The sequence below is a fragment of the Anas acuta genome, chromosome 2 (genome assembly GCF_963932015.1).
Source record: "Anas acuta chromosome 2, bAnaAcu1.1, whole genome shotgun sequence".
NCBI lineage: Eukaryota > Metazoa > Chordata > Aves > Anseriformes > Anatidae > Anas > Anas acuta.
The window spans coordinates 36,652,801-36,678,792 of record NC_088980.1 but is presented as its reverse complement, the minus strand read 5'-3'; the positions used below and the strand labels follow the sequence as shown (position 1 = coordinate 36,678,792).

Genomic DNA, 25,992 nt, shown 5'->3' with positions numbered 1-25,992 from the left:
GCCTCAACTGCAAAGTATTGTTACTAACTTGAGGTTAGGTTTAGGCAGAGAAGGGTCACAAGAATATCTTCAGACTTTTTGTAAATGTTTTGCAGGGGACAAACACAGGCACATTTCTATTTCGGCATAATAAGAATAAAAAACAAAACAAAACAAAACAAAACAAAAAACAACTAGAGAGGTAATACATGGTAAACAAGTCATTAGAAAGATAACTATGGTAAATTATTATAGCAGGAATATAAAAATGTGAACTAAGGAAGAATAACTGTCCAAAAGAATAAAAGATTGTACTTCAAATACTGCAACTGATCATTTAAAATCTGACCTCAGCTTTTCAGAGCTTATGCGATCTCAATCGTGGTCAATGTCTGTTATTCTAATGTGATTCCCCACTTTCTCACTGCTTTCCATTTCAGAATCAATTCAGCAGATGCTAATTAACACCTGCGATGGCTAATGTATTGCCTGGAGACATATTCATATATATCACTAGCCAGTTGAGAACTGAGCCAGGAACAAACCATAGCTTTCTGACCTTGCAGGAAGAATTAAACCATCTTTAAAAGCTCAGTGTAATGTCTAGGTGTTGGCTTGTCTCTCCCTAAAAGAGAGTACCAGTGCAAAATGCTGTCCTAGTGTATTCTGTACTTGTGCTGATTTCGTAAATTCTACTTCTCTAGCTGCTTTAGGAGCAAGCAAGGACATTGCTATAGTGTTTGTATGCCAAGAAAAGAATCCCAAAAAAGAGAAACCAGAAAATATGGCTCCTGTAGGTTTTTCTCCTCCTCCTCCTCTTTGCAGCAGTCTTAGTTACAGCATTTTGAGGAAGCAATGTTGGAAGGATTCCCCTTCTACATTTATGCCATGTTGCCAGTCCTGAACCTAAGGATGCTAAACAGGCAAACCAAGACTGATTTTTGGAAACTTCTATCACTGCAGATGCACATGCAGATAAATTCAACCAAGGATGTGCAGACTGTGTTTCTCAGTTAGCTGTGTTTCCAGAATTAATACCAAGGCTCAGTTCTGCTCCTTATCATAAAGCTGAGTGGGAAGGTGCCCAGAAGCACATGCAGAAATGGATCTACTATATATTTTCTTTTTCCCTTGGCTGCTGAACTGCTGCCCACTCTTCTGTCACTGAGCAGCACTTGTGGGCTCAGTTTTGTTTATCTGTTTTAGAAGTTACAGGCTGAGTATGAAACAAAGACCTGGAAAGTAAAATGCACTGAAGCCAGCAGGGCAAAGAAAAAATGCGAGCCACTGAAGTACAAGGGTGCACAGTACCTCTAATTTTTCATTTCAACAGACAAACATAGGCGTGGTTCTCATTCACAGTAACACAGAAGATCATGCATTTAACCTCCTTAGTGTAGAAGGATAATAACATCAATAACCACAATAAACAGCAATTTTGCACGAGGGGAATGGCCTGAGGCATTGCAAAGAGGCAGCAGAAGGTTCCCGGCACAGAGGCTTGCACCTGAGAATCAGTGTGGCTCCTCGCCTTCCAAAGCATACGATAGTCTGGTAACTAATACCCTGAAAAACATTCTAATTCATTTACTCATATGAAACATGACATTTAGCTCTGACGAAGATTACTCACTGGAGTAAATTTTTCATTTAAAATCAGGCCTCGCAGCTATTGTGGAAAGTCGTTTGCTATCCCCCAAACACATGTTATCTGATGTTATATGGCTTTATCTAGATCAAATGAGCATTAAATCAAATTCTTAAGCTGCAGCTGCTAATCAATATGCTTTAGGTGAAGACTACATCCAAATATTTTTTCTTGGAGCTATTTGTAAATTTCAGATGTCTTTAAGGCTAAAACAGACAAACGACTTCACTACTTCTGGTGTGTATTAAACAGCAACTTTACACCTTCTATTTTATTCTGAAATGAAAAATCAAAGCCAGCAGGTCTTCCATCCTATTTACAATAAATTAGCAACGAAGGGGAAACGTTTGTTTTTCAAAATGTTGTAATTATATGGTCTCAAATATCATCCTATAATTCACTCTCTCCCACCCCAGTTTTAAAAAGACACCTTAGAAAATACCAGGCTTGGGCTTTTTTTGTTTAGCCCTACCAAATATGATCCCAAAAGGCTACGAAATGAGCTTTCAGTTTGTACCCGGACTTGAAACAGCTTTTCTCCCAATTAGGTATCAGATGTTTGTGCTAAAGTACACACGGGCTTTGAAGTGAAACATCCAGATGTACCATCCAGGCCAAGGCTGTGAGTTCTGTCCTTCAGATCTTAGCCCTCATGTGAGGTTATTTTGTTAACAGACAAGAGGTTTTATATCTCAAATGTAAAATTAATCATGGTTTACACTGCAGTAAAGACAAAACTTTTATAAATAAGTCAGTAAAGACCTCACATAGACTTCTCCATTCTTTCAGTTCAGTTTAAGTCCTTGCCTGACCTAACATCTGAGGTTGAAGCTCTTGAGGCTTTCAAAGCATTTATTCCAGCATTTAATCCAGCGTTTCCAATTTAGGATCATTTTCTGCAGGTGCTGCAGCAGGCTTCCTGCTCCCTATAATCTTCGTTGAGTACCAGACTGACCAGCCTACAATAGCAAGGAATGATTCACCAGACAGCTAGTCAAAGCTTTATTTTTAGTTTTGGCAAGAGCAAGAATAAGTAGGTATATACTTTGCAAGTTTATTTGAAAAGTTCACTCGCATTATGAAATATTTAGTTTTGCCCCAAAACTGCAACCCTTAGCAATATTTGGAATAATATTAAGAAAATTGCACTACAACTGACATAGGTTGAACCTCATCTGCTTATTTGTCTTTATTTTGTAAATATGCTACTCTTTGGTTTTAGAAACAAACAGCAGCTACTTTCTCAGTTGCCCCATTTCCTAAACCTACTTTCTGATGCATTATCTTTATAAAGAAGATGAGGAAAATACCTATATTAAGGATGCCAGATGAAGAAAATAACTGTATGAAGAACGCCAACAGCCTTTTAATAATTCAGTGCATAGAACTGCACTATTGTTATAACTGAACAAGTATTCTCCAATAAAAAAGAAAGCTCGACCTTTCTTTACTTCAAGGATTAAAAAAATAATTCAGATACTCCACAAAATGGACTATTTTTCTGCACCGGCTTAATTCATTTACATGTGTATACATTGCTTAAAGTTTCACCTGAGGCTCCGGCTGAGAAACAAAAGGACTATTTCTGCCAAACAAGTTGGTTGTGGCCAACGGGGCTTCCCATGCCTAGCTGGCGAACACGGGTCAGCACTGACCCAAAGATGTTGCTGCATGGCCATTGCACAGAGGGCGTGGAAAGTGAGACAAGGCAGTCAGCCAGTTTTCTCATGGATCTAGTTTTTCAGTAGCTGCTATCAAATTCATTGAAGCAAGGATTTGACTGAGCAGGAAGATAGAGTTACTTCTCCTTCCCACAGCTCAAGGTCATGATAAAGATGGAGGATGCCTGCTACCAAATCATTTTATCTGTATTTATTGACTTCATATTCTGACCAAATTTCCAAGCTTTAAGTACCAATCATTAGGATTTAAGATATGACTAATATTTAGTCACATATTAACCTGCATTGATATTGAATCTTAACAGCAACCATTGAACATCATACCAGAGTTCTCCTCAAATAAAACCATAATTTGTAGATAGCTTGTGCCTAGATAAAGACTTTCAACCAGTGAACCTGGGAACCTTTTTCCAAGAGACAAACAGAGTTCACTGTAAAAACAGGTAGCTTAGAGTTACAGAGGAATGGATATACTATATTTTCACAGCAGCATAGGGATTAAAAACTCTGGAAAACATCTGCATGAATTTTACAAAACACTGATTTGTTAACCCCCCTGGGCTAACTGATCCTGAAGTAAGTTTTTTTATTGTCAGTCTCTCAGTTCCCAGCTTTTAAACTTTCCTTCTTCTCTCTCACATCTCTTCATACATGATGGGGCTTGTTCCACTTGCTTCTTCTTCACAGAAGGCTTTCAGGTGCCCATTTACTGAAGAGGTTCCAGGTAAGAAAAGCGTCTCTGAGGAGAAACAGCAGTGGTCTTCAAAAGCTCCCCCACTCATTGCTCTCTGCTTTGCCAGCACGTAGTCAGGAACACAAAAGGCAGTCCAAAACCAATCAGTGCTTTGTAGCTTGACTAAATGAAAGGGAAAAGCGCAGGTCTGCACATTGGGTGGGAAAAAAAAAAAAAGAAGCTTTTACAGAAATACATTTATGATGATACAATCCCTTCGTCCTTGGATTTAGGTGTCTGAAGAAGTAGCTGAGTGAAGGATTGTTAACTAAGGCAGCTAGGTTATCTCAGTTTATTGCACAGGAGCTTTCATTATATACTATTATACACCGCGAACCACAGGACACTCGCCCTCTGTCTGCTACATCATCTCGTTGACTGTCAGTGACTATTTTAACCCATATTTTTGGTCAGAATTCATCTCTTTTTTTCCTTTCGGGTCACTTTTTATTATGAACTGACCTTAAATAATTAATTACAGCCAAACAAAATCATAACCACATCATACTTGATAGCTAGGAAATGATTTTCAGTCCCTGCCATTATGTAATATCTTGTATCACATTCAAAAAAGGCTAAAACCATTTCAACAATATCAAGTATATTGCAAATTCATTTAAAAATAAATAAGGCAGTTGTAGCTACATCTTCTACTGTCAAGAAATGTGTAATTGCTCAGTATTTTTAGCTGAGTTTGCTCTGTAAGGCACAACACCAGTGCAAATCTGGCTGATAGTTTACTGTGTCCAAAACCCCAGGAGCTGCAGGAAGGGGCAGCTAGCTGCCCAAGTTGAAGTTTGTGATCTTGCTAGCAAAAAAAATATCTTGGGAATCTTTAACCTTGCTTCAGGAGCCTTGATCACAGTAAACATTAAAGAACACTTCCAGCGGTGCCAAAGCCTGTTTCCACGTTTGGAGCACAACCCTGCCCGTGCTCTCTCTCCAGAGCTGGTCTTGTCTCCCAGGAGAGTATTTGCATCTTATCACCCGTTTTCTTCATCGTTGTTTCACTACGCCAGTTATCACCAATTATACAAAAACCATGCATTCCCTGGGTACACAGCGGGAATTGTTAGACAATAACCAGCCTCTCTCTGTAACAGAACTACGGGAGATTAACCTCTGAAACACCTGCTTATCATTAAGAGAGGAAAACACAGTAGAATCCTGCCTTTTGCATATTAAAATGCGATGTGTGGCATGGGAGAACCCAGGCACCTGTGGCTCCCGGCGCCTCTCTGATGACTCCCACAGCACAAGGAGGGCTCCTTCGCTGGCGTGCCCGCTTCCAGCAGGGCAGAAGCACGACTGCTACAGAGCTGTGGCACCGCTGGAAGGTTCTCGGCCCCGAAACGAAGTCCTTCCTTCGAAAGGCAGCGTGTGAAGAGTCTCTCGGACGGAGAGCGGGGAGAAGCTGGCCCGCAGGCGTGAGCAGGGAAGCGTTGGCTCACGGAGGGGCCCGGGGAAGGCACAGAGACCCCAGGATAGCACCTTTTGAGCCTGCCCACCACAGTACCCGCAGCGGGGCGTTCATCGTTATCACCATGCAGACAATCACATCGTCCCTCGATTCCGGGGCTTGCTCCTCGCGGCGGTCGTGCGGCGCCTCTCGCTGTCCGGGGGCCCCCCAAAAGCCTCCGCTGGGCGCCGAGGAGCCCCCGAGAGGGGGGCGAGGAGCGGGGCGAAGCGGCGTGGCGAGCCCCCCGCCGTGGCTACTGGCCCCCGGGGGCGGCTTGGCCGGGCTCGCCGCCGTTGAAGACCTGGGGGCTGTCGGCCAGCAGCGAGGTGCGAGCCTTGCGCGTCTCCTTGAAGCGCCCCGAGTGCGAGACGCGGAGGCTCCGCCGGGCTCCGCCGCCAGCCCCGGCCCCAGCCGCAGCCCCCGGGGGCTCCCCGCTGCCGAAGGGGGGCGTCGCTCCCTCCCGAGGGCCGGGGGCGGCGGAGGGAGGCTGCGGGGAGGGGGCGGCCGCCGCTTCCTTGTGCTTCTTCTTGCCGCCGGTCAGCGACTTCCACCAGTGCCCCGCCGAGCTGCCGCCCTTAGTGGCGGGGGCGGCGGCGGTGGCCGCGGCGCTGTCCGCCATCTCGGCGCTGCCCCTGCGGAGGGAGGGCGAGCGTCAGGGCGCTAAGGGAGATGCCCCAATTTTGCCTTTTCCCCTACCCGCGTCCCTTAACCCGGCCCGGACGGGGGTGGGGGTCTCCCTGCTGCCGCCCCCTCGCCCTCGCAGGGGGTCCCGGGGGGCGGCGACACTGACCTGCGGCAGCGCTGTGCTCGTCCCCGGGGAAGCGCGGCCGCCCCTGCCGCCGCACGCCCCTAGGGCTCCATGGCAGGCGGCTCTGCGGCGTGGCGACAGGCGGCGACAAGCGGCGACAGGCGGCGGCCGGCCCGGGGCTGGCCCCGGTGGGCGGGCGGGCAGGTGTGGGAGGAGCGGCGGCACCGGCGGCCGCGCTCACCTGGACGGCTGCTGAGGCCCAGCCCGCGGGCGGGGGGCAGCCCTCGGGTTTTTAGGAAAACGAAACGCCTCTTTCGGTTCCCGATCAGCCGCAGAGAAGGAGCGAGGTGTGCCTGCACCGCGCTGAAAGCGGCGATTCGTTTGGAGAAACAAAACTCCTAAAATTCATGCGGCTCCTAGCACCCACCAGCTGCGCGCTCCGTTATTCGAGGCTGCCTGTGGAGGAGTCGGTGGGAGCAGAGGTATTTCGGCCTCCTCCCCTTTGCAGTTCACCTCCTGCTGCTTGTTGCTTCCCTGCAAGCCCGTAAAGGTAAGCCTTGGGTAAGGAAGCATGCATGCACACACACTTGAAAGCACTCTAAACTGTCCTGCTCGCTGGTTTCAACAGCAAAAAAAATCCCTACTCTGGAATAAACCAGTAACTTCCAGCAAGAAAAGAGAGCCTTTACATTGCCTCCAAACAAGCAAGTGACTAACATTTTCCAAGACTGATAGCATCAAGGCATCGGGCTCTGAGACCATGGGGCTGTTTCCCCCAGTGAGTATAACCTGCTGCTGTGCTACACATTCGTGTCTACGGAGAAAGAAACAGCGGCATTTCTCCTCATCTTGTGTCCCCCAACACTGCCTGGGAGTTTGTGGAGAAATAAGCACAAATTTAAGTCCTTGTCACAGAACATTATTGGTTAACATTCATAGCTTCCACTCTTATACAAAACATTTGCCAGTGTATTACTTGTTTATTTTAATTTGACTACCATAGGCCTGACCTCTTAGCTGATATAACACCAAACTTTCACCATATTGGTGCATTTCTCTGTTCAGTCTAAGAATCTTGCAATGAAGGAGATTTGTCCCTTTTGGCACTTTCCTGAAAATAGGGTCTCTTGAAAGGAGACAGGCAGTTCAGAAAGCTTTATAAGGGATGTTGTGAGTGGGAGAGTGTATGCGGCTGCACAGGAGAACAGCAAAACCTGCTCTGCATCTGAAAGTCACTGCTATGAATCAGTCACAACACAGTTACACAAGATTGTCACCGAGGTTAATGTTTATATAAAAACAGCTCTGGCAGTGAAAAATGTATGTTCTGCCCCTTTCTTACTGCAACAGTAAGCAGTTGTTGTGTTCCTTCAGTGTGCACATATTTACAGAATTGATATAAAAAGAAAGCAAAACAATCAATTACATAGTTCTTTCAATGTGTGGAAGTTAAATACTATATTTATTTTAAGACTGCTGCAGTTAAATTCTGCCCTTTCTTTGCAGAACAAGAGAATAAAATTAACGTGATTTTGTATGTCCAACTGGGTAAATGTGTGGGATTCTAGCAGACACCCCAATACGTTATAAAAGGAGTCTGTCTCTTCCTCATTGTAACATGCTCCTTTTTTGCAGGATTGGATCATACTGACATTGGGTCACTTCATAACTCAGCAAGTTGTCCAAAATTCAGAACTAAGATTCTCAAGATTTAGGTTCTCAAAGACTAACTTCATTTCAAAAACTAAGAGTAAAACAAAGCATAACATAACTTTAGCCCCAATATTAAATGCAGATACAATTATATGAAAGGGGTCCAACGATGTTTGAGCCTCTTGTAAACAAGAACATATGGTGTTGGCACCTACAGAGGGCAGAGCTCTTCATAAGTCCATGTTCCCAGCAACATTCAACAGCACACTTGATTCTGCAAGTTAAGACTCTAACTCTGACCTGACATACCACTGAGCAATTGGCCCTTAGAAAGAAACTTTGCAATGCTGTTGGCACAAGTGGGCCTTTCAGCATTCTGCATTAAGATCAGTTCTTGAAACTCTTAGATCACACACCCTAGATGTCATCTTAATTATAACCAAGGGTGCCATAGGTACTGGAAAAAAACACATGAAGAATTGGCTCCCATCCACGTCAAACTGTCTGCTATGAAGAAGCCAGTGATAATTTCAGTTTGTTAAGCTTTAGATTTCAAAGTGCTAGCAGCATCTCAAACCTCAGCCTTTGCCTTAACTATGGCGAAGGACTACAACCCTTTTGTAGAGAGGAACATTTTCCCAGTTGAGACCACATTGCTGCTAAATGCTGTGGGACTGCAGTATCTGATAAGAAATGCAGCATTTCACACCCAGCCTATGTCTGTACTGCCGAAAAAATAGAGCCAAGGAGTGAGTTTGAACCTTGTACCTCATCAATCAGCCATATTGTCAGTGGTGACACCCTGGCATGATTTTGGCCTAATGTTATTTAATACCCACTGTTCAGGCATGGTTTGGAGGCCATAAGAGCAAGGGATTATTCTCCTAGACAGAATGGACAGAATTACACCAGTTTGTCTCCCTCCACAGTTCTCCAGTTTTATAATAATTTATACTCTATTTATTTATTGTATACTTCGTAAAATCTATTTATTGTAATAAAATTTATTGATATTTATTGTAACAGGTTTTGCACCCTCAAATATTTCAATACACAACTACTCCTCATGCTACATGCATTACACCATCTCGGCCTCAGGGAATAAAAATTCCAGTCTGATGGGCTGCAACATGGCCTTTGCATTGTTATGGACACTAAATCATAATATTTTGATTCAGTGCTTCTAGAAAAAAATAAATATTCTCAAAGGCCACAGGTGATAGCTACCAAGGGCCCCGAGAAGACCTCAGTGAAGATAATTTGGACAGGGCAAGTTCGTGCTGCTTGGCATGGGAGAGGTCCTTGGCCCCGTTTTATTGAGTGACACAGATGTAGTCTTAACTCTCCTAATCTTACTTCCAACAGTAGCCTGAACAATATCGTTACTTACACAAGCCCTAATGGTAGCTCTATGAAAGGAGCTAGTCCTGTAGAGGAATGTCAGATGTTAACTTGCGTTGATGCTGATCATCTTTGTTCAATGGAAAGTTTGGCTTCAAGAAGAAATTTGGCTCAGAGCACAATAGATTATGAAACTTTACCTTAACAATACCCATGCCTAAAATGAAGGGTTCAAGCTTCATCAAAAAAGACAGTAAAGCACTGGTGCCTATCAATGCAGTGTAAGAGTTACTCCACGTATATCAGCACTGACCCCAATTCTGTTCTTAGGCTTTAGATTTCCAAAGTCTAACCCTAATTTCCACCTTAATTATAACCGTTAGACTCATGCCCACAACTCCCCTCACCCTCATACCTTCCACGCCCAAACCCCCTCCCTTGTTGACCTCAGCCCTGTTCCTAATACTGAGGGCTGTGCAGCAGCCTGAGGAAGAATACAGGTTCCTGAGTATTTGGATTCTTAACTGACCCTTAACAGTTTGGTTATAAACACCAATGGACCCCAGGTTCCCTTCTGATCGCCTTGGTCAACAGCGTATGGTAAATTGCTTCTTCATGTGCATTGGTCATACACATACCTGCCCTATAGCAGAACAGAAAATAAGGTGTCTTCAAATTTGTGTTCTTCAAGATCTCTAGATCCAAACCCTAAAGTTAACCCTAATCGTCATTCTAACCTTCATTTTCATAGTGACAAGTGACTCATACTTTTAGGAAAGAGAACACTTTCACTCTTCTCAGCTTCAGCCTCCCTACCTCAGGAGGTCCTGCAGGACCACGCAGTGAATGCAGCTTCCAGTTTCCAGTGGTAAGCTTGGTTCATGACACCCCTAAGGATAACGTAAACTGAACCGACAGGTCATAACCTTTTGCTCATTTCTATCACAGCTTATACGGTTCGGGCATCATCTGACACATGCTTTCTTCCTCTCTGCAGTCCAAACACCATCCTGCAATACTCCAGGTCCTTCAGGCTTTGAACTCCCAATCCTGTCTTTAGCCATAGCATCAGCATGGTTATAACCAGAAGACCATGCCTTTAAAGAGAATGTAAGATACAGGTTCCAGTAAGACCCACCGATGTGGTAAATATGCAAGCCCTACGGCATTCAGCAACAATCAGTTTCTTAAGGTTCAGACTTCTGAATCTTAACCATGATATTGCTTTAATCAAGGAATGAATCTCTACAAGCTAAGGAACATAAAACGTATTGATGCTCTTACTCTTATCTCTATGAGCCCTATAGTCTCTTTATTGCCTTTAGATAGCTTTAGGGGATACGGCAATATAATTCTGCTTTGAGGATCCAGTTAGATGGCATTCTTCTCCTTGTGTAAGTGTTTGTCAATTACCTTCCTGCTCAGAGTTTTCAGTGGTTCCTGCTTATCTGTGCTGGGGTCTGTTGGCACTCAGATCTTCTTCCTCCCTTTTCTGCAGACAAAGAACTAAGAAGGATGCCAGGCAGGTCCTTGCTGCATGTGCCTAATGAGCAGGGTTTGGGGAAATCGCAGCATGGAGGGAAAACATCAGCCTCTCCAGCTGCTGCTCCTTTGGGGAGCTTGAACTGCTGGAGAAGTGCCCACTCATGAAGACATTGGTAAGCCTTTGACCCACCACCGTCTCCTTTCCTGCCCTCTCTGACCTCTCAGCAGGGCAGCAGCTCTGTCCTGCCACGGACTTGGCTGTGTGGGCTGTGAGGGGAGTGACACTGGCAGCACCAGCGTGGCTGTGGGCTGTCTTCGTCTTGAGGTGGGATGGAGGCAGAGGGGCAGCAGCAGCCAAGATGGATTTAGAAAGTGTCCTCCAGATGTGTGAGTCCAGGTGGGGTCCTGTGCAAACACAGTTAGCTCTCGGTGCCTTGTTTGCACAGATCAGCATCGTGCAGCATGAGTTTATTGCAAAAGACAGTGCTCCATGTGCTCTGCAAACTGCTCTCAGTACTTATGCTCACTTTCACCTCTTTGGTGATGGGACTTCAAGTCTTCCTTCAGCCGAGCTGACTGTTACCACAGGCACTCCTGGCACATCTCAGGTCTTAAAAACACCAGGGATTTGCCCAATACTACACCCACATTCCCTCCCCACTCCTGTATCTTAAATTTGACAGTCACACACTGCTCAGGTCTTTCCTTAAGCACCTTGTCTCATAAGAGATCCCAAACCTGATGCAGATCTTCCCAAAATCTAAGGTCATGCATCTCTGCAGATTTGTCTCCTTCATTAAACTCAAACCCTGTGTGAGCTTTCAGACTGCTAAGTGCATAGGAAACTGCAGTCTTACCTTTTGCTTAGAAATAAAATGAACGTGGTGCTGATTCACCTGTTCTGTGTCTTAAGCTATCTGCTTGCAGAGCAGTGGAGTTGACAGCAAACCTGTGTCTCCTTTCTAACTTTATTTATAAGAAGTTTTCCCATGGAAACAATGTATTACCCATAGGCTCTTTGTTTCTCTTTTTGCAAATTTATCTTCTTCATCAGTAACCTTTGAATCCAATTGTCCAATTTCAATGATATTTGACAGTAGGAGAGAGATCATAAAGTTGCATGACAACTGGTTTCTGGCCCCAGACAAATGAAGAAACCCTTCAGCACCTCTCCGTACAGTCTTGCCTGCCAGCTGCCTTTTCAGCACACTCATTCCTTGGAGCCAGACTCAGCATGTGCAGCCCCTTCTCCAGCTTGGGATGCATGGGGTGTACAGCAGGGGACTCAGGGAAGGCTAAAGGATGCAGGTGGGGAAACTAAATCCTGTGGGCATAAAGGAGAGAGCATGACTGGGATGTGCAGTGTGTGGGATACAGGCTGTAAATATCAGACTATACTGTTCTCATGAGACAATTCCTTCATTGAGTTGTCCCAGCAGGTTCAGAATAGTTAAACCTGGCTGCAGTGAGTCTTGTAAAGACTGAACTAGGAAGAAGAGCCTTCAGCTGCTCCACAGCATGTACGAAAGTGACTGTGTTATAAATCATTAACTCCATGCAATGTTTTACTAAGCACAGCTAAGACAATTCTGCGTTATGGGAGGTGAGCTGTCTCACCGTGGAAGCTCCAAGGACCAGTTGTATCGGGGTACAGACAGCACCCATCACACCAGAAGATGGGGCTAGCAGAATGGCATTTGGGGAGCATGCATGGATGCTGCAGTACAGCATGACTGCTGCCCCCCCAGCAGGCCACCAAGGCCCTTCTGCAGGACCTGGAGAACAACGAAGCTCCTGCCTAACATTCAGCTGCAGTGAAATGCAGCTGTCTCACCTGCTTCCCAGGACGCACAGCTGCCTTAGGTGACATGACCTTGCAGGGAAGTTACACCAGCACAACCAGAATCTCCTGGAGCTCCTTTCAAATGACTCTGACTGCTGTCCTGTAGTGCCTGGTGTGAGATCGATATCACACTCTGCTGAATGCTTTGAAGCAAAAGGAAGGAGTTGATGTAACCCAGTCAGACACAACATTTTTTTCTGTGTAGTGGAGTACAGGTTTGCATTGACAGTCAGCTTTATGGAGACAACTCTGCTGGCTTTTCATTTATGGTGAGTCTGGAGCAGAGATACCAGACCTCTGAGGTGCTGCTCAGACCCAGGTACAGCTGTGGTGGCCACAGCAAGTCTGCCACAAGAGACCACGTGTGTGCAGTACAAGACAGCACTAACACGGTATGGAGGGGACAGGATCCTTCTACCTCCACAGCAAGCCAAGCACACCAAGGATGGTGGCTACGCATTAGCCAAGACACACATGGAAGCTTCATTAGGTATTTAGCTTTTGAGATGCAGAATCATATTTTCCCTCCACTGAGCAGAAGAGAAACTGCTGCCCCTCCAAAGACACTGTGCATGGGTATTTCTAAACATACTGCTTTGAATCCCTAGGCTGGTATATGTGGCAAAGATCCCAGACCGTAAGACATGTGAAGACTACCAGTTTGCTAATGGTAGAAGGAACGGGAGAAACAAAAGCAGAATGGCTTGTGTTCCTGCAAAAATAAGGTACTAAAATATATATATTTTTTGCCTTTAAAATATAACACTTAACTGAATGGACTAGAAAAAATAAATAAAATCATTGCTATTCAAATGTCTGCATTCGAGGGATCAGAAAATTGCTATGATTATATCGATTTTTGGAAAGCATAGAATTGATGGGATTGATATTTTTGATTCTTTGCTTGCTTGAAGCTTTACACATAGGTGGTTCAGAGTAATGGTAGTAAATATATGTACACAGAGGTTTGGTAGTATGGGCACCTGAGTACCACTGAAACTGCTGGCATTAATAAAACTACTTCAAGTTTTCCAAGTATTTTCCAGCCATGTCAGGATCATAGTTCGAGACTGATTTTCATTCAGCGGTTTGCCATATGGACAGTGACAGACACCAGAACTCCTTAACACATTTAATGGGATTTTCCTTCCATTTACACTATCATAAATTACAAAGCATATTTCACTTCACAAAATAAAACCATTTCCAGATCATTTTTATGACAGTATTAAGTAGTACGTAACCTACAACAAATAGTCCTGTACAAGTCAGGAGGATCTATAGAAGTATTGGGAACTCAGACTATTTAGCTTTTGCTCTGCAATCTGGGTTAATCTATCTAGCCCTTAGTTATTTCTCTAGAAGACAACAAATTTACAGTAATACCCTCCACTTCCGTTCATTATCATAGTTACACATATTTTTCAATTTGAATAGAAACATGTGCTCCCTGAAATAATTCAGGAAACTGAGTTACCAAGCATATGATACAAATGATCAAGATGAGGAATTATTATAGTTCTTTTGTATTGAAAATTGAGTGTGGTAGTAAAGTATGCTGATTTTCTATGCTTGCAGAAACATCTCATGCTGAGAAACAGTTTTAACATTAAGAATAAGTTGCAGTTAGACTATGAACTCTGTAGGTCAATGTTTGTGAGGGGAGAAAAATATTAAAATTTGGTAATAATTAAATTTACCAACTTCCACATTTCCTACATATTCTTGTTTTTTTTTTTTTTTTTGTCTTTTTTGTCTTTTTTTTTTTTAACAAACCATCAGGAAACACATTCAAGAGAAATACCTACATTTTCAGCAGATTTACTGTACGTTTATAAATACAGAAACATGACAAAACATAGCTTGATTTTTACAGAAAGAAAAACAAATCCTTCATATTTAACCCAAAAAGTGCTAACTTTTCAACAAGGCCAGAAAATATCCAGTGTCCCAGCATCACTTAACTTACATATTAATGTGATAAAAAAAAAAATAATAAATCTGGCATGTGAAACTGATATTACCACCAGGACTTTCAAAAATTCTCAATACCATATTTTATATGGGAGTAGAAAAAAAAAAAAAAGAAAATACTATGTTTCAGGAAATATGAAATGGTTAGAAGTGTACTATACAATCTTAGAATGCTAGTGCCTAAATGCAAAGAAACCTAAGGAAAGTTGGAATACACACAAGATTCTCCTTTAAAACATTTGCCATGAAAGAGGTATGTCAGGATAATACTGCATTAGTGGTAATGGTTTTCAATATATCATAGCAAAAATGCAGGAAAGAATTACATGGAAAATAATCAATGCACCGCATTGATTTATAGTTTGCTAAAATAAAATGTCATTCTTTCAGCTAGGTAAAGTAAAAATATCTTTATAATATAGGTTCTGTTTCACAATTGACATATATAATTATGTCTTATGGAGAGGGAAATGTATAGCTGTATACAAGCAACACTGATTAAGTACCTTTTTGCTTCTCTAGCCATATTAAAATATGTTTTGTGTTTCTTAATAAGTTAACAATAAAATTGTTTGCAACTTCTCAAAACAAATATACATCTGAGGCAAGGCAAAAGATACAAGGTGAGAGGATTTTTTCTGACCTTTTTTCCCTTCTACAAAGAGGCATATGTCTATGAGACATAGGCTTTCCCTAAACATTTTGGCATCCATCTGCAACTTTGCAGAAATTGAAGTGCAGCCAAGGAACTCTTCCTTCATTTTTTAAAAAATTAAAGAAATGTTGTTTTCCCTTCAAACTAATTATTTTTAAACAAATGGCTTTGAAGATGCACCTATGTTTGTCTAAAAGAGAACATCCTCATTTTCTATTAGAATTTGCACAATTAGCTTCTGGTACCGCATGTCATTCAGAGTAGCCAGGGTACTGTCCTCTGGAGGTCTCATTAAAGTAGGTCCAAACACTATTCCCAGGTTTTCAGCATTCATAAAATTCTCCTTTTCATGCAAAGTAACCCTAAAATAGAAGAAAATAAATAAAAAGGTAAGTAGTTCACTTCCCAGAAGAAAAGTACATATTTTATCTTAACCTGCAGTCCTGATTCACATTAAGCATTGCCAGATACGGACAATTTTTGGTAACAATTTTTACTTTCACTCAGTGTAGCATCTATTTCCACAGTAACTATTTCCATTGCAAGTACAATGCAGTTATGGTGGGGCTATGTATTCCAGTGCCTTTAAACACCCCTCCTGTAACTCTGGAGTGATTATTCTACATGGCTACCCATTAAGGTATAATAAATTAGTGGCAATTTATTTTTTGAAAAACAGAATCCTGGTTGAAATTATGATGTATGGGCAAGTCCCCTACTCTACAGTAATTAGATTTCTCTTTCATGTTGTGCTTGGTGTACGTCACGCCAGGTATGGATGCTGACCATGAACCCAGAATTTCTTTTGATGACCAATGGCCCATTGCTCACAGACATGCTTCCAGCCTTCAGCAGCCAACCTGATCACATGTTTCTGGCTTGCTGGCTATCTCAGGCCAACCAACAGATGAGTTATTTTGCTTATTCTTTATATTTAGGAGTAGGCTGAAACCTGGAGCAGTCCAGAAAGGTGGCTTTTGTTCTGTTCAGGCAGGCTCCATGTAGCTAGAAGCTGGATGGCTACAAATGCCATCCATCTTTCACAGAGACCAGAGGCACCTCTAGGAAGGAGCCCAGGCTGTTTTGTTCCCTGACATGGTTCACGGATGTAAATTCTAGAGAAGATAGGCTCCATGTGGCTAGAGAAAACACTGACAGCAGAGAAGTTGGCCCTTAGGCCTACTGGAAAATACAAAGTCTGCTTCCACTGGTACAACTGGACCACATCAGTGTTGTCCCAGCAACCCTTTGGAATTTGAGTTTAGTCTTGAGAGGGCTCTTGCACTGCTGTTAAGAGACAGCCAAGGTCTCTCATGGACCAGACACTTGATGTTACTAAGTAGAGCCTGTGTGAAGTTGGACAACTCTTCCACACATAAATCCTCTGCAAGGGTGGAGCAGAGGAAAGAGTGGAGCAGATTTTCTGCCAAGGAAAATCACTTTTTCTTTTTTCTTTCAGGTCAGGAATCCATTAGTGCCCCTACTCAGAGCTGTATCACCACCTTGTATCATATCTAACACAGATACATTAGCTGTTGCTTTGCAAGGAGGAAAGGCAAACCGAGGCTGCCTAGCTCTAGCTGCTATTGTACAAGTCTATATGCCCAGCACTGCTTTCCATCTGTGCCTGTATACAGCAGGGGTCTTGAACAGCTATGTAACAACACATACATCTTACTATACATCTTACTAGCACCTCTGTGCAGGTGTATGGGGCTTGTTGACAGCATAGCCTGGGGTGAGCACAGGAGGTTCAGCTTGACTGAAACTCCAGCATGGTTGGAGTTTCACCACAGGGGGGACTGCTCATTCTACTCTATTTCCTCCAATTCAGAGTAAAATGTTATCAGAAAGAAAATTTCTATTTGATTGAAGAAAACAATTAATTAATTGACTGACAAGCCCATTCTTCATTGCCAATGTTATCCTTTGCAGGATTTTCCTGACTATGCTAGGTATTCTTTCAAGGGAGGAGAGAGAAAGGCAATAAACAGATACTAGAAAGGTAGTTCTACTATTTTCAAAAGCAACACAAAACATACTGAACTTTGGCTGAGCTCAATTTTGTGTCCCTTTCATTTGATAAAGGAATATGAAGTGCTTCTAACAACTCAATGCTTTTTCTTTTCTGTTGACAATGAGTGCTGGTATAGAGGCTATGGCCCTGCAGTCTTTACATAAAAGACTCCTTGACATCAGCACATGTTTTCTTCATGCAGGAAGGACTCTATGCAGCTGGAGATGGGATGCTATGTCTAACCTACAGAACAGCATAACCTGAACCTAGAGGAACCTTCCCTCTTTCTCTTTGAGATCTCACTGTCAAATTGTCCATACGAACTGGCGCATGCTTGATTGCAGTGCAGATGCTGAAAGCTACAATTTGGAAAAGGAGAGCAAATGTATTGCCTGGCATGCAAGTATTTCAGAGAATGGGATCAATCAGCTGTTTGATTTTTTTTTTTTTAGTCTCATCAGTAGCTCAGTTCATGAAAAAGAATGAAGGCAAGTAAATTGTCTTTTTGGCTATTAAAAATCTGCTGCCAGGACATGAAAGCACTGCTCTTGTATGTAGGTCCCTGGCTTGTCTGCACCCTCCATAGGCTTTCTTAAAAGCTAATGTGGGTTGTCTTGAATCGTCCAGGCAGATGTGCTGACAAGGTTGGGTGTTTACACATCTCATTTCTGCAAAGTCCAAAGGAGCTCCCACATGCCCAGGTAATGTCTCATCAAAAGAAAGAATTACTCAGTGTAATGACCTGAGACAATTCAAAATGAAGAAAAGTCTCTGCATAATGAGAACTGAATTAAGCTGAAATGCACATCACACAAGCCCTCTGATGCAATTTTTTTGTGAGTTGAGGTATCTTCGTTTTCATGTTGGCATTAATACTGCAGAATAGTGCAGATAAAAAACAGAAAATTCTTAAAAGGTGAGTAGCTGAATTCCTCCCTTATCCCCTTTTTTGTTGTTTCCAAATAAACCATAAACTTTAACAGAAAAGGGATATCTCAGGCAATATATTCTTAAATGAAGGCATGTTTTGAGATGACACTGTCAGTCTTTACTCAGCTTCAGTTTTTAAAAAACTTACAAACAAGGCTTTCTGTGGCATGTGATATGGAGTTAGCATGTATTTGAAAAAAAATTTTGCTTTAAATTAATGAGTGAGACATCCTATGCCTCTTCAGAGCACTTCCTAATTTTCCTAGGTATCTAGATAAAAAATTTGAAAACTTGGGAGTACATCCTCAAGTCACAAAATGAAATTTAGGTACTTTTGAAAATTTTGCATTCCTTCAGAGTAAAGAAGTTTTGGAAAATAAATGAGGCAGTGTGTGTTTAAAACCAGAAGAGACATGAAATAACTGGAAAGTGCCTGTATTGCTTTTACTTGTAGTATAAAAATAGGCCCTTCCTGATTCTTGGTTTCATGATGATGTGAGCAAACAACTAGTAAGAGACAGCTCCTTCCTTTTAGGGTTATAGTGCAGGAAGACAAAGCAGGAGGTAAGGGGAGGCAGAAGCAATGACTTGCCACAGAACATCTAACACATCTCTAAAGTACCTACCATTCCAGTATTTTTTCAGGTATTATCTGCCTCAGAGAAATGTGACAAATCTTAATTAACTCTTCAAAGGCTTGCAATAATCTGCCAGCAAAAGAATCTATGCTATATATGTGCATAGTTTATAGTCATTTATACAAATATAGCTTGTCTGTTTATTTGTAATGTTGCTGTTTTAGTGGTAGTGCCTTAATGGAAGCTTTATTAGGGTTTTCTGTAACATAGCTCTTTTAAAGCAGAAAATTGTTATGCTTTTCAAGAATTATCCTACGTGCCAATTAACTTACTTTTTGAGATGAATCATTAGGTATCTAAGTGTCTCATAGTGAGCAGCAGGAAGTAACATCAACACTTCATGTATTGCTTCTAGTCGTTCATCAGGATTGGAGATTTCTGTAAAAACACCAAACAGGATTAATGTTAATAGAGCCTTTCGTTTGTAAACAGCAGTAATTCAGGAAGATGTTATTATTATGGAGTCCTTTACAAGCCATTGACTGTGCTTGAAGGGATAAACACTAAACTCCTAAGCAGGAAGCTTATCAGCAACTTCTGCAACCTCAAAAGAATGGCTGTACAAAGAAATCAGCAAAAAAGACCACCCAGTAGTCAACTCCATGGTCTGCAGCTCTAGCTACAGGTCTGTATAGGTACAGTACCTGAGCTGTATTAAGTACCTCTTCATACACTGCCTGAACTGACTTTTTAATAAAATCTCATGAACGATTACTTCTGTTAGCTGGCCAAACAAGATGGGACCATGGATAAAGCATATGCTTTAGAGACTGTTCTTGTTCACACTGAACTATGCTAAATTTTAGGTAGAGAGACTAACGTGACATGGAATTACATAAACAAAGTGAGATTGCTGAACATATTTAAGTATGTAGGTATCAGTGATGTGTGAGTATTCAGTGCTTACTCAAGACTTTTTGGCAATCTCTTTAAAAATATGAGTGAGATTTACATGTGTTTTACATGAAAAATACAGATTCCTAAGGTGTGATCTGAGTCAGAATTACATGTCTCCCAAGACTTTTCATAAAAATGACACCAGGAGCTTGAAATTTTAGAAAAGTAAGAATCTTTATGTCCTGCTTTTAAGGGATTTTTGTATTTTGTGATTTTGTATTTGTGATTTTGCTTCCCCTGAGCATGTTTTTTGTAAGACAAGTGGCAAGCAAGATTAAGTTTTCTGACTAAGGAGAAAGCTAAGAGTGCAATAGAGAGGTGCCTGTGGCTGCCAGGGCAGCGCAAGGCTGGTGGAGCTAGAAGGGGGGGGAACCCAGCATGGTGATGCAGACGTCCTGCTTATTGGTATACTGTGTGCCATTTCAAAATCATGAAGAATATTTTTTAAAGAAGAAAGTGTGCTACTTTTTAGTTACCTCAGATCTTTACTTTTTTTCACTAACCAGTCAGTATTTTTACACTCTTAGGTTTATTTTTTTTTACCTGCATGAAGTTCCTTCTCCATTAACAATCAGGCAACAGTTTCATGTAAAAGAAGCACATGTCTGAGAAGCAACATACAGAACAATACCCTTCTTTATGATTTGTTGTCTGTCTTTTCCTTCAATGTGAACAGCGTTATGGATAGGAAATGCGATTAAAGAACAGTACCAATTACTATGCAATACTTACTTGCTGCCTCTATGAATTTGGAATAGGTGTCATAGGTGATCACGGGAATCGGTAAGTCTCTGAAATATAGCTTCAGCGCTCCAGTAATAATGTTTATGTCTGGATAAATACTGGCAGAAATATCAGCCTTGTCACCATCTAGAAGAGGAAGAAGAAATCTTTTTGAAAACAGTCTAATTTTGACTGAAGCAAGGCAAGGTTTCTAATTCAGATTTACCGTGTCCAACCTGACAAGAAAAAAAACAACCTGAAAGCATTTGGAAGGCTTAAATGAGAATATATTGCTTATATTGCTACCAACTTCACAGTGGATGAATGAGAAATGGTGGTTTCCATATCATTTACTAAATAATTTATTTGCTGACATCTTTTGGTGAGGCTGGTGGTTGCAATGACAATATCTGCAGTGTAGCATCTCACATATGATATTTAATGTTGGATAAAAAAGGCATGTTAATAATACATTTGTTGAATTTGGCCAATTTGTTAAATGTTGAAATTAAGCTATAATAGCTTGTCTTGCTGTTGCATTTTGTATCCACAGAACAATGCACAGGAGTATAAATCCCTATTTTTATTTGCATTTGGGGAAACAGAGGCACAGAGAAATAACATGAATTTCCCATGTCCCCAGGAGACTAGTAGCAAAAATCAGAGCAAACATCCAAATCTTTTCAGTCTTGCACCAATCTATCTATGCTGATTACCTAGTCAGAAAGCCTTCTTATTTTCTGGATGCCTTCTAATGTCTTTGTACTTGAATTATTTATTTGTAGCAAAGATTTGAATTTAAATAGACATGCTATGGCATTTAGCTACACGATTTGTTCTCAAACGTGGATTGCAGTTTGTTAAATGAATATGGATAGTTGTAACGGATGAACAACTAAATAGATGAATTATGCAACTTTAATGACGTACTTCCCCCCCCCCCCCAATACATTGTAACAGCTATCCAAAACTCCATTGTGGACCTCTTTTAATCACAAGTTTAAAATTTCCGATTGCTGCTGGTCAGCAAAATGAGCAACGACTGAAAATGAGCAATGACTGAAATTACAAGAACTACCAGCAAGGGCGAATCAATATTATTTTCAAGTTCAAATGACTGTCTGTTCTGTACTATCTAGTACCTTAACACCCACGTGCTTCCCCACTCTGAGAAATTTGGGTATCCTTCCCTTCCTGGAGGACGTGTGTCCATTCTCTTCTCTGGGCCTCTCCCTTGGTGGTCTTAAGCAGAAAGACAGGATAGGGCGGTGGTCAAGCAGGGACTGATGCTGTCTGTATTTAATCCCTAATTTCAGCTCAGGCTACTTTGAGATCAATTAAACCTTTTAGCCTTTCAAGTGAGGATAACAGCACTTCCCTCACAGGAGGCAGAGAAGATAAAGCCAGTAAAAACTTGGGACCACTGGGGCCATGCAAGGTTAGGCTTGCTTGAGCAGTGGAAGTGAGTTCGCTTGTGTCTGCCAGGAGGTGCAAGAACAAGCTTGGACTGTTTACCACCGAGGCGCTGACACACTGAAAATCCATTGCCTTGCTTGTCTCACAGTAGCTGGTGCTTGTAGACATACCCTGATGTAGACAGATGAGGGGTTGTGCTTGATACACTGCTTCTAAGATGGTGATAAAGGCTTTCACAGCAGAATAAAACAGTTTATATTGATTGTAGACATTTTATACAAACCTATGGCATTAATCTTGAAGGAATATGTCCTGTCCAATGTATGCACATAATTCTCATTAAGACTAATAGCCCTACATGTTCTCATCAAGAGGAGATTATATGCTTAAGTGTTTAAAACAAGCAGCCTTTCTTGATGCGGCTGAGCAGTCTGAATACATCCATCAGCATTTAATTTAATACAGCATCAATAACCCCTAGGAGAATGTTTACACTGCCCCAATCTTTTGTTTAATCCACACGCTTCAGGCCCGGTAGCATTAGTCCTATAAAGCTTTGTGTGGAGAGTCCTTTTTAACTGATGGACACCGAGCACTCAAAATGCTCCACTGAAAACAGATACTTTCAAGGAGATAGCAGCTGCATCTGGACAGATATAGCAAAGCAGAGGGTTGCATCTATTATCCAGGTCGCCGGTAGACTAAATGAAAGTGTTATTTATTTAGTACTTTTGCAAAGCAGCCCAGCATGCTTCCTTAAAGGGGCACTTCAGCTAGAGGTACTTCAAACCACAACGTACTTCAAGCACACCTCTTATTTACCTGTTGCTCCAGGAAAAATGTGTTAATTCCTGAGTCAAAGATTTTTCTCTTCACTTCAAAGACAAACGTACATCCATTGGAAACGCACTGAAGATTTTTTTTTTTTGAGATTTTTGCTAAGCATAACAATATGTCTGTTACAATAAACCTACACTTCTGCAGTGGGTATTTAGGGGAAGATGTATTTTCCTTTCCTTTAATAGATTTTGGATTGTCTTTCTTTTTCATTTTCAGCCACTGAAGGCCCGTTGGCAGGCTTATTTCTTATATTCACCAATTTCCTGGATTTGTATTTTTATTTAAACATACTTAAAATTCAAAGCACTACAAAAAGAAAATTCATCCATTTCAGGTAAAGTCATAACACATATTTTACAGGAGTTCATCTACACCAACACATTGTATGAACTACATCTATTTTATATGCATTATATGCACCTTCTGCGTTACCACAGTTGTCTTTTTAACTCTTCAGTACAGTAAATTTCCTCAGATTGTATTTAGCACTTTCAGCATCATTGCAAAGACACTGCACATGATTGAATATACTAATACTATGTGTTTTTTTTTTTTAATTAAATATAGGATTACAAACATCCAGTTCATTTAAGCTTAATATACCTAATCATACCCAAAACCCATCATCCCCCTTTCCTTGTTACTTTGACTCTCAACATATTCTGCAGCATGGTGTTGAAGTCTGAACATTTCAAGACTTTTTTTTTCTGTTCTTCTGAGGTTTCAGTTGACTTTGGATGCACAGAAATACATAATTAGTTTATTAAAGAAGGAAATGGAGTGAGTATTACATTCTCAAAGTCTCAGCTATGTCCTCTGAATACTGAATTACATTTCTAATTAAGTTCCTTTTTTTTTTTTTTTGATTTGGAATTTGACAGGTTTTCAGACACACTAGCAAAGGAGTGTGAATATGAGTTAGGATCCCTTTGAGTACTCATGTAATATTTAACAGCATAATATTTTTAGCAAGTGTATTGTACCAGCCAGTCATACAAACAAGTGGAAGGACAGAATGCATTTATGACAATGGCAGCTCTGTGGGTAAAGCACACAATGAGTGTTTTATTGCTGTCAGAGCGCCACAGCTCAACAATGCTCACAGAGAGCAACTGTTGTTGTACAGCACCAACATTCACAAGAATAAATCCACATTATTCCCCTCCCTCATTCTCATTATGAAAATCACTGAAATGGAACATTGTCGGTGCCTCGGAGAGCCCAACTCTCCCTTACAGCAGGGGTATTTACACCACTTTGGCTCTGCAAGGCAGCCTTTGCTTAGACAAGATAAGGACCAACTTTTCCCAGTTTTAAAAATAACTCTCACAGCTTTACAGCCAAAAATAATATTCCATGGAATGCCATTCTCTTCCTGAGACGTTAACTTTCAAGCCTGACTTTGCTCTTCTGTTCTCACTGTAATTCTTTGGAAGCAACAAGCCAGTGTTTCTTTGACAAGGCTGGAACAATCAGTCATGGGGAGGACTGACTTATGTCCATTGTGCCCCCTCAGCTGCAAATGAAATCAACAGGAGAGGTGCCCTATGGCCGAGTCAGCCCTGTGTGCCCAGTCCATACATCATCCTGTCTTCCCTACCCTATGGCTTAATGAACAAAAGTTGTGAAAACAGAGAGCTACATGACATTATTTGAACTATGCATTCCATGTATTCAAATAGCAGGATTTCATTTTTTTCTTTCAAAACCACTTATTAAGAGCTGTATTTCCAGAGATGCAAAAGCATACTAGAGCATTCAAGCTGGGTGCCCAGGGAATGTCTCAGATACGAAGGAGAGGGGGAGGTCGGTGATCACAGTGTGCCACTCTGCGAAAGCAGGTACCATGCAGTGCCTTCCTTCCCATAAATTGCTCAACTTCCATTTTCAAGCTAGCTAAGGTGTTTAGCCCTACTTTTATTAGAAGTTTCTTTCAGAGCCTTGCTTTCGGATGGTTAGAAAGTGGCCTCTAAATTGTCAAGCTAAATTTATTCATGGCCAGTGTATAGCCCCTAGTATCGTGCCTGGATTATCAGTTAGATTAAACTGCTTTCTTCTTTGGTTCACACCTCTGCTCTCAACATCTGCTTTGACAACTAGCTATTCCACGCTCTTTTAAAACACATTTACTTTCTGCTATGCAATAAGCTCCAGGACAGGATGTCTGACATAGTGACATAGCCACAGGTACAGCTGCTCCTGTTGCAACACTTATCTATTAAGCAGAACTGATCAGGAATTTTCCATTTCCCATTTCAGACAAAAAAATCCTTTTTTTTTTTTTTTTTTTTTTTTTTTTTTTGCTGCATGGGTGTTAATTTCTTGTAGTAAATGTGGAAACAACAGTTTTGTAAAATTCCCACAAATTTCACTTTCTGGATAGAAAATGAATTTTGAACATAAACCTCCCAGGCACTCCTGGATGTGGAACTATCACAGCCTGCACCTGGCTCTCAGCTCCTTTCCCTCCCAGCTCTGACACATGCATAAGAGATTTGGGATATTCCATGCCCCTTGGATACTGCATTTCTTGCTGCTCTGGCTCTTAGGGTGACACAGGGGAAGAGGTGCAGAAGAAAGGATAGGGTCTCAGTCTCTCTAAACCTGGATCTGACAGGGAAAACAGCCCTGAGCTGTCAGGTTGCAAATCTTTTGCCAATTTAACCTTCTGTCAGCTGACAACACCTTCTAGCTGTGCAGCCCACAAGGCAGTTAAAAAATCTATTTTTGTTTTCTTTTAATCCCTTTCTGAAAACAAACAAACAAACAAAAAACAACCCCAAAAATCAACAATAAAAATCCTTCTGCTTTCCATCTAATTTCAAAGAGAAAACATTATCAGAAGTGGAAGGGGAAGTTTTCAGCATCTGGTCTCAGCAACACTGTAGTCATGCATTATCATAGCAAGCATTTGTGCACTGTTCCACTGCTTTTAGCATTATTCATGGCAACACGACAATTCTCTCCTTTCTTATCCCTCTTCCTTTGTGAGATTGTTAAAAGATAATGAAGACATAGTTTTTTATTAATTTATGGCCAGTGGTTTTCTCCACAGCTTGTGTATGCAAACTCAGTTCTTGCTTTCTCTGCTTCCATGTTTATCCATACTTTTTTCCTTTGGAAATCTGATACTGCCAGTGACTTTATTCTTCCTGTTTATAGATGCTGCCTTTTCCAGTAAATCACACTTTCTTCCTTGCTGCGGGTCAAAATCAAGTGCGGATTGCCACCAGATCATGACAGGAACATCAGCAACAATAACAGGATACTCCGTAAAACTGAGCTGACTCCCATGGTTAGAGCATTTACAAAGGAACTACATCAGCTGCAG

General features: G+C 41.5%; 2 protein-coding genes and 1 long non-coding RNA gene across 3 annotated transcripts in view; 1 reads left to right on the top strand and 2 right to left on the bottom strand.

Annotated features, from left to right (window-relative positions):
• Positions 1-2,602: 2,602 nt before the first annotated feature.
• PRR15 (proline rich 15) lies at positions 2,603-6,441 on the bottom strand. Its single transcript, XM_068674280.1, has 2 exons — positions 6,292-6,441; positions 2,603-6,133 (listed from the first exon to the last, which is right to left on the bottom strand). Exon 2 carries the CDS (start codon positions 6,118-6,120, stop codon positions 5,755-5,757), a length of 366 nt encoding a protein of 121 aa, XP_068530381.1. The 5' UTR covers positions 6,121-6,133; positions 6,292-6,441; the 3' UTR covers positions 2,603-5,754.
• A 146-nt stretch (positions 6,442-6,587) lies between these two features.
• On the top strand, positions 6,588-25,961 carry LOC137852500 (uncharacterized). Its single transcript, XR_011093886.1, has 3 exons — positions 6,588-6,799; positions 23,382-23,441; positions 25,824-25,961. It is a non-coding gene; the product is annotated as an uncharacterized lncRNA (long non-coding RNA).
• The window catches only part of CHN2 (chimerin 2), a 163,060-nt gene continuing 150,756 nt past the window's right edge, over positions 13,689-25,992 (bottom strand). Inside the window, exons 11-13 of the mRNA XM_068674279.1 lie at positions 20,415-20,552; positions 19,058-19,163; positions 13,689-15,562 (exon numbers count right to left, since the gene is read on the bottom strand). Of these exons, the coding sequence (XP_068530380.1) occupies positions 15,391-15,562; positions 19,058-19,163; positions 20,415-20,552 (416 nt within the window). The 3' untranslated portion in view covers positions 13,689-15,390. The remainder of the gene's footprint in view (positions 15,563-19,057; positions 19,164-20,414; positions 20,553-25,992) is intronic.

What these genes read in the sequence shown, in the direction of transcription:
- PRR15 (XM_068674280.1), bottom strand. Translation starts at nt 6,120, where the DNA reads ATGGCGGACAGCGCCGCGGCCACCGCCGCCGCCCCCGCCACTAAGGGC.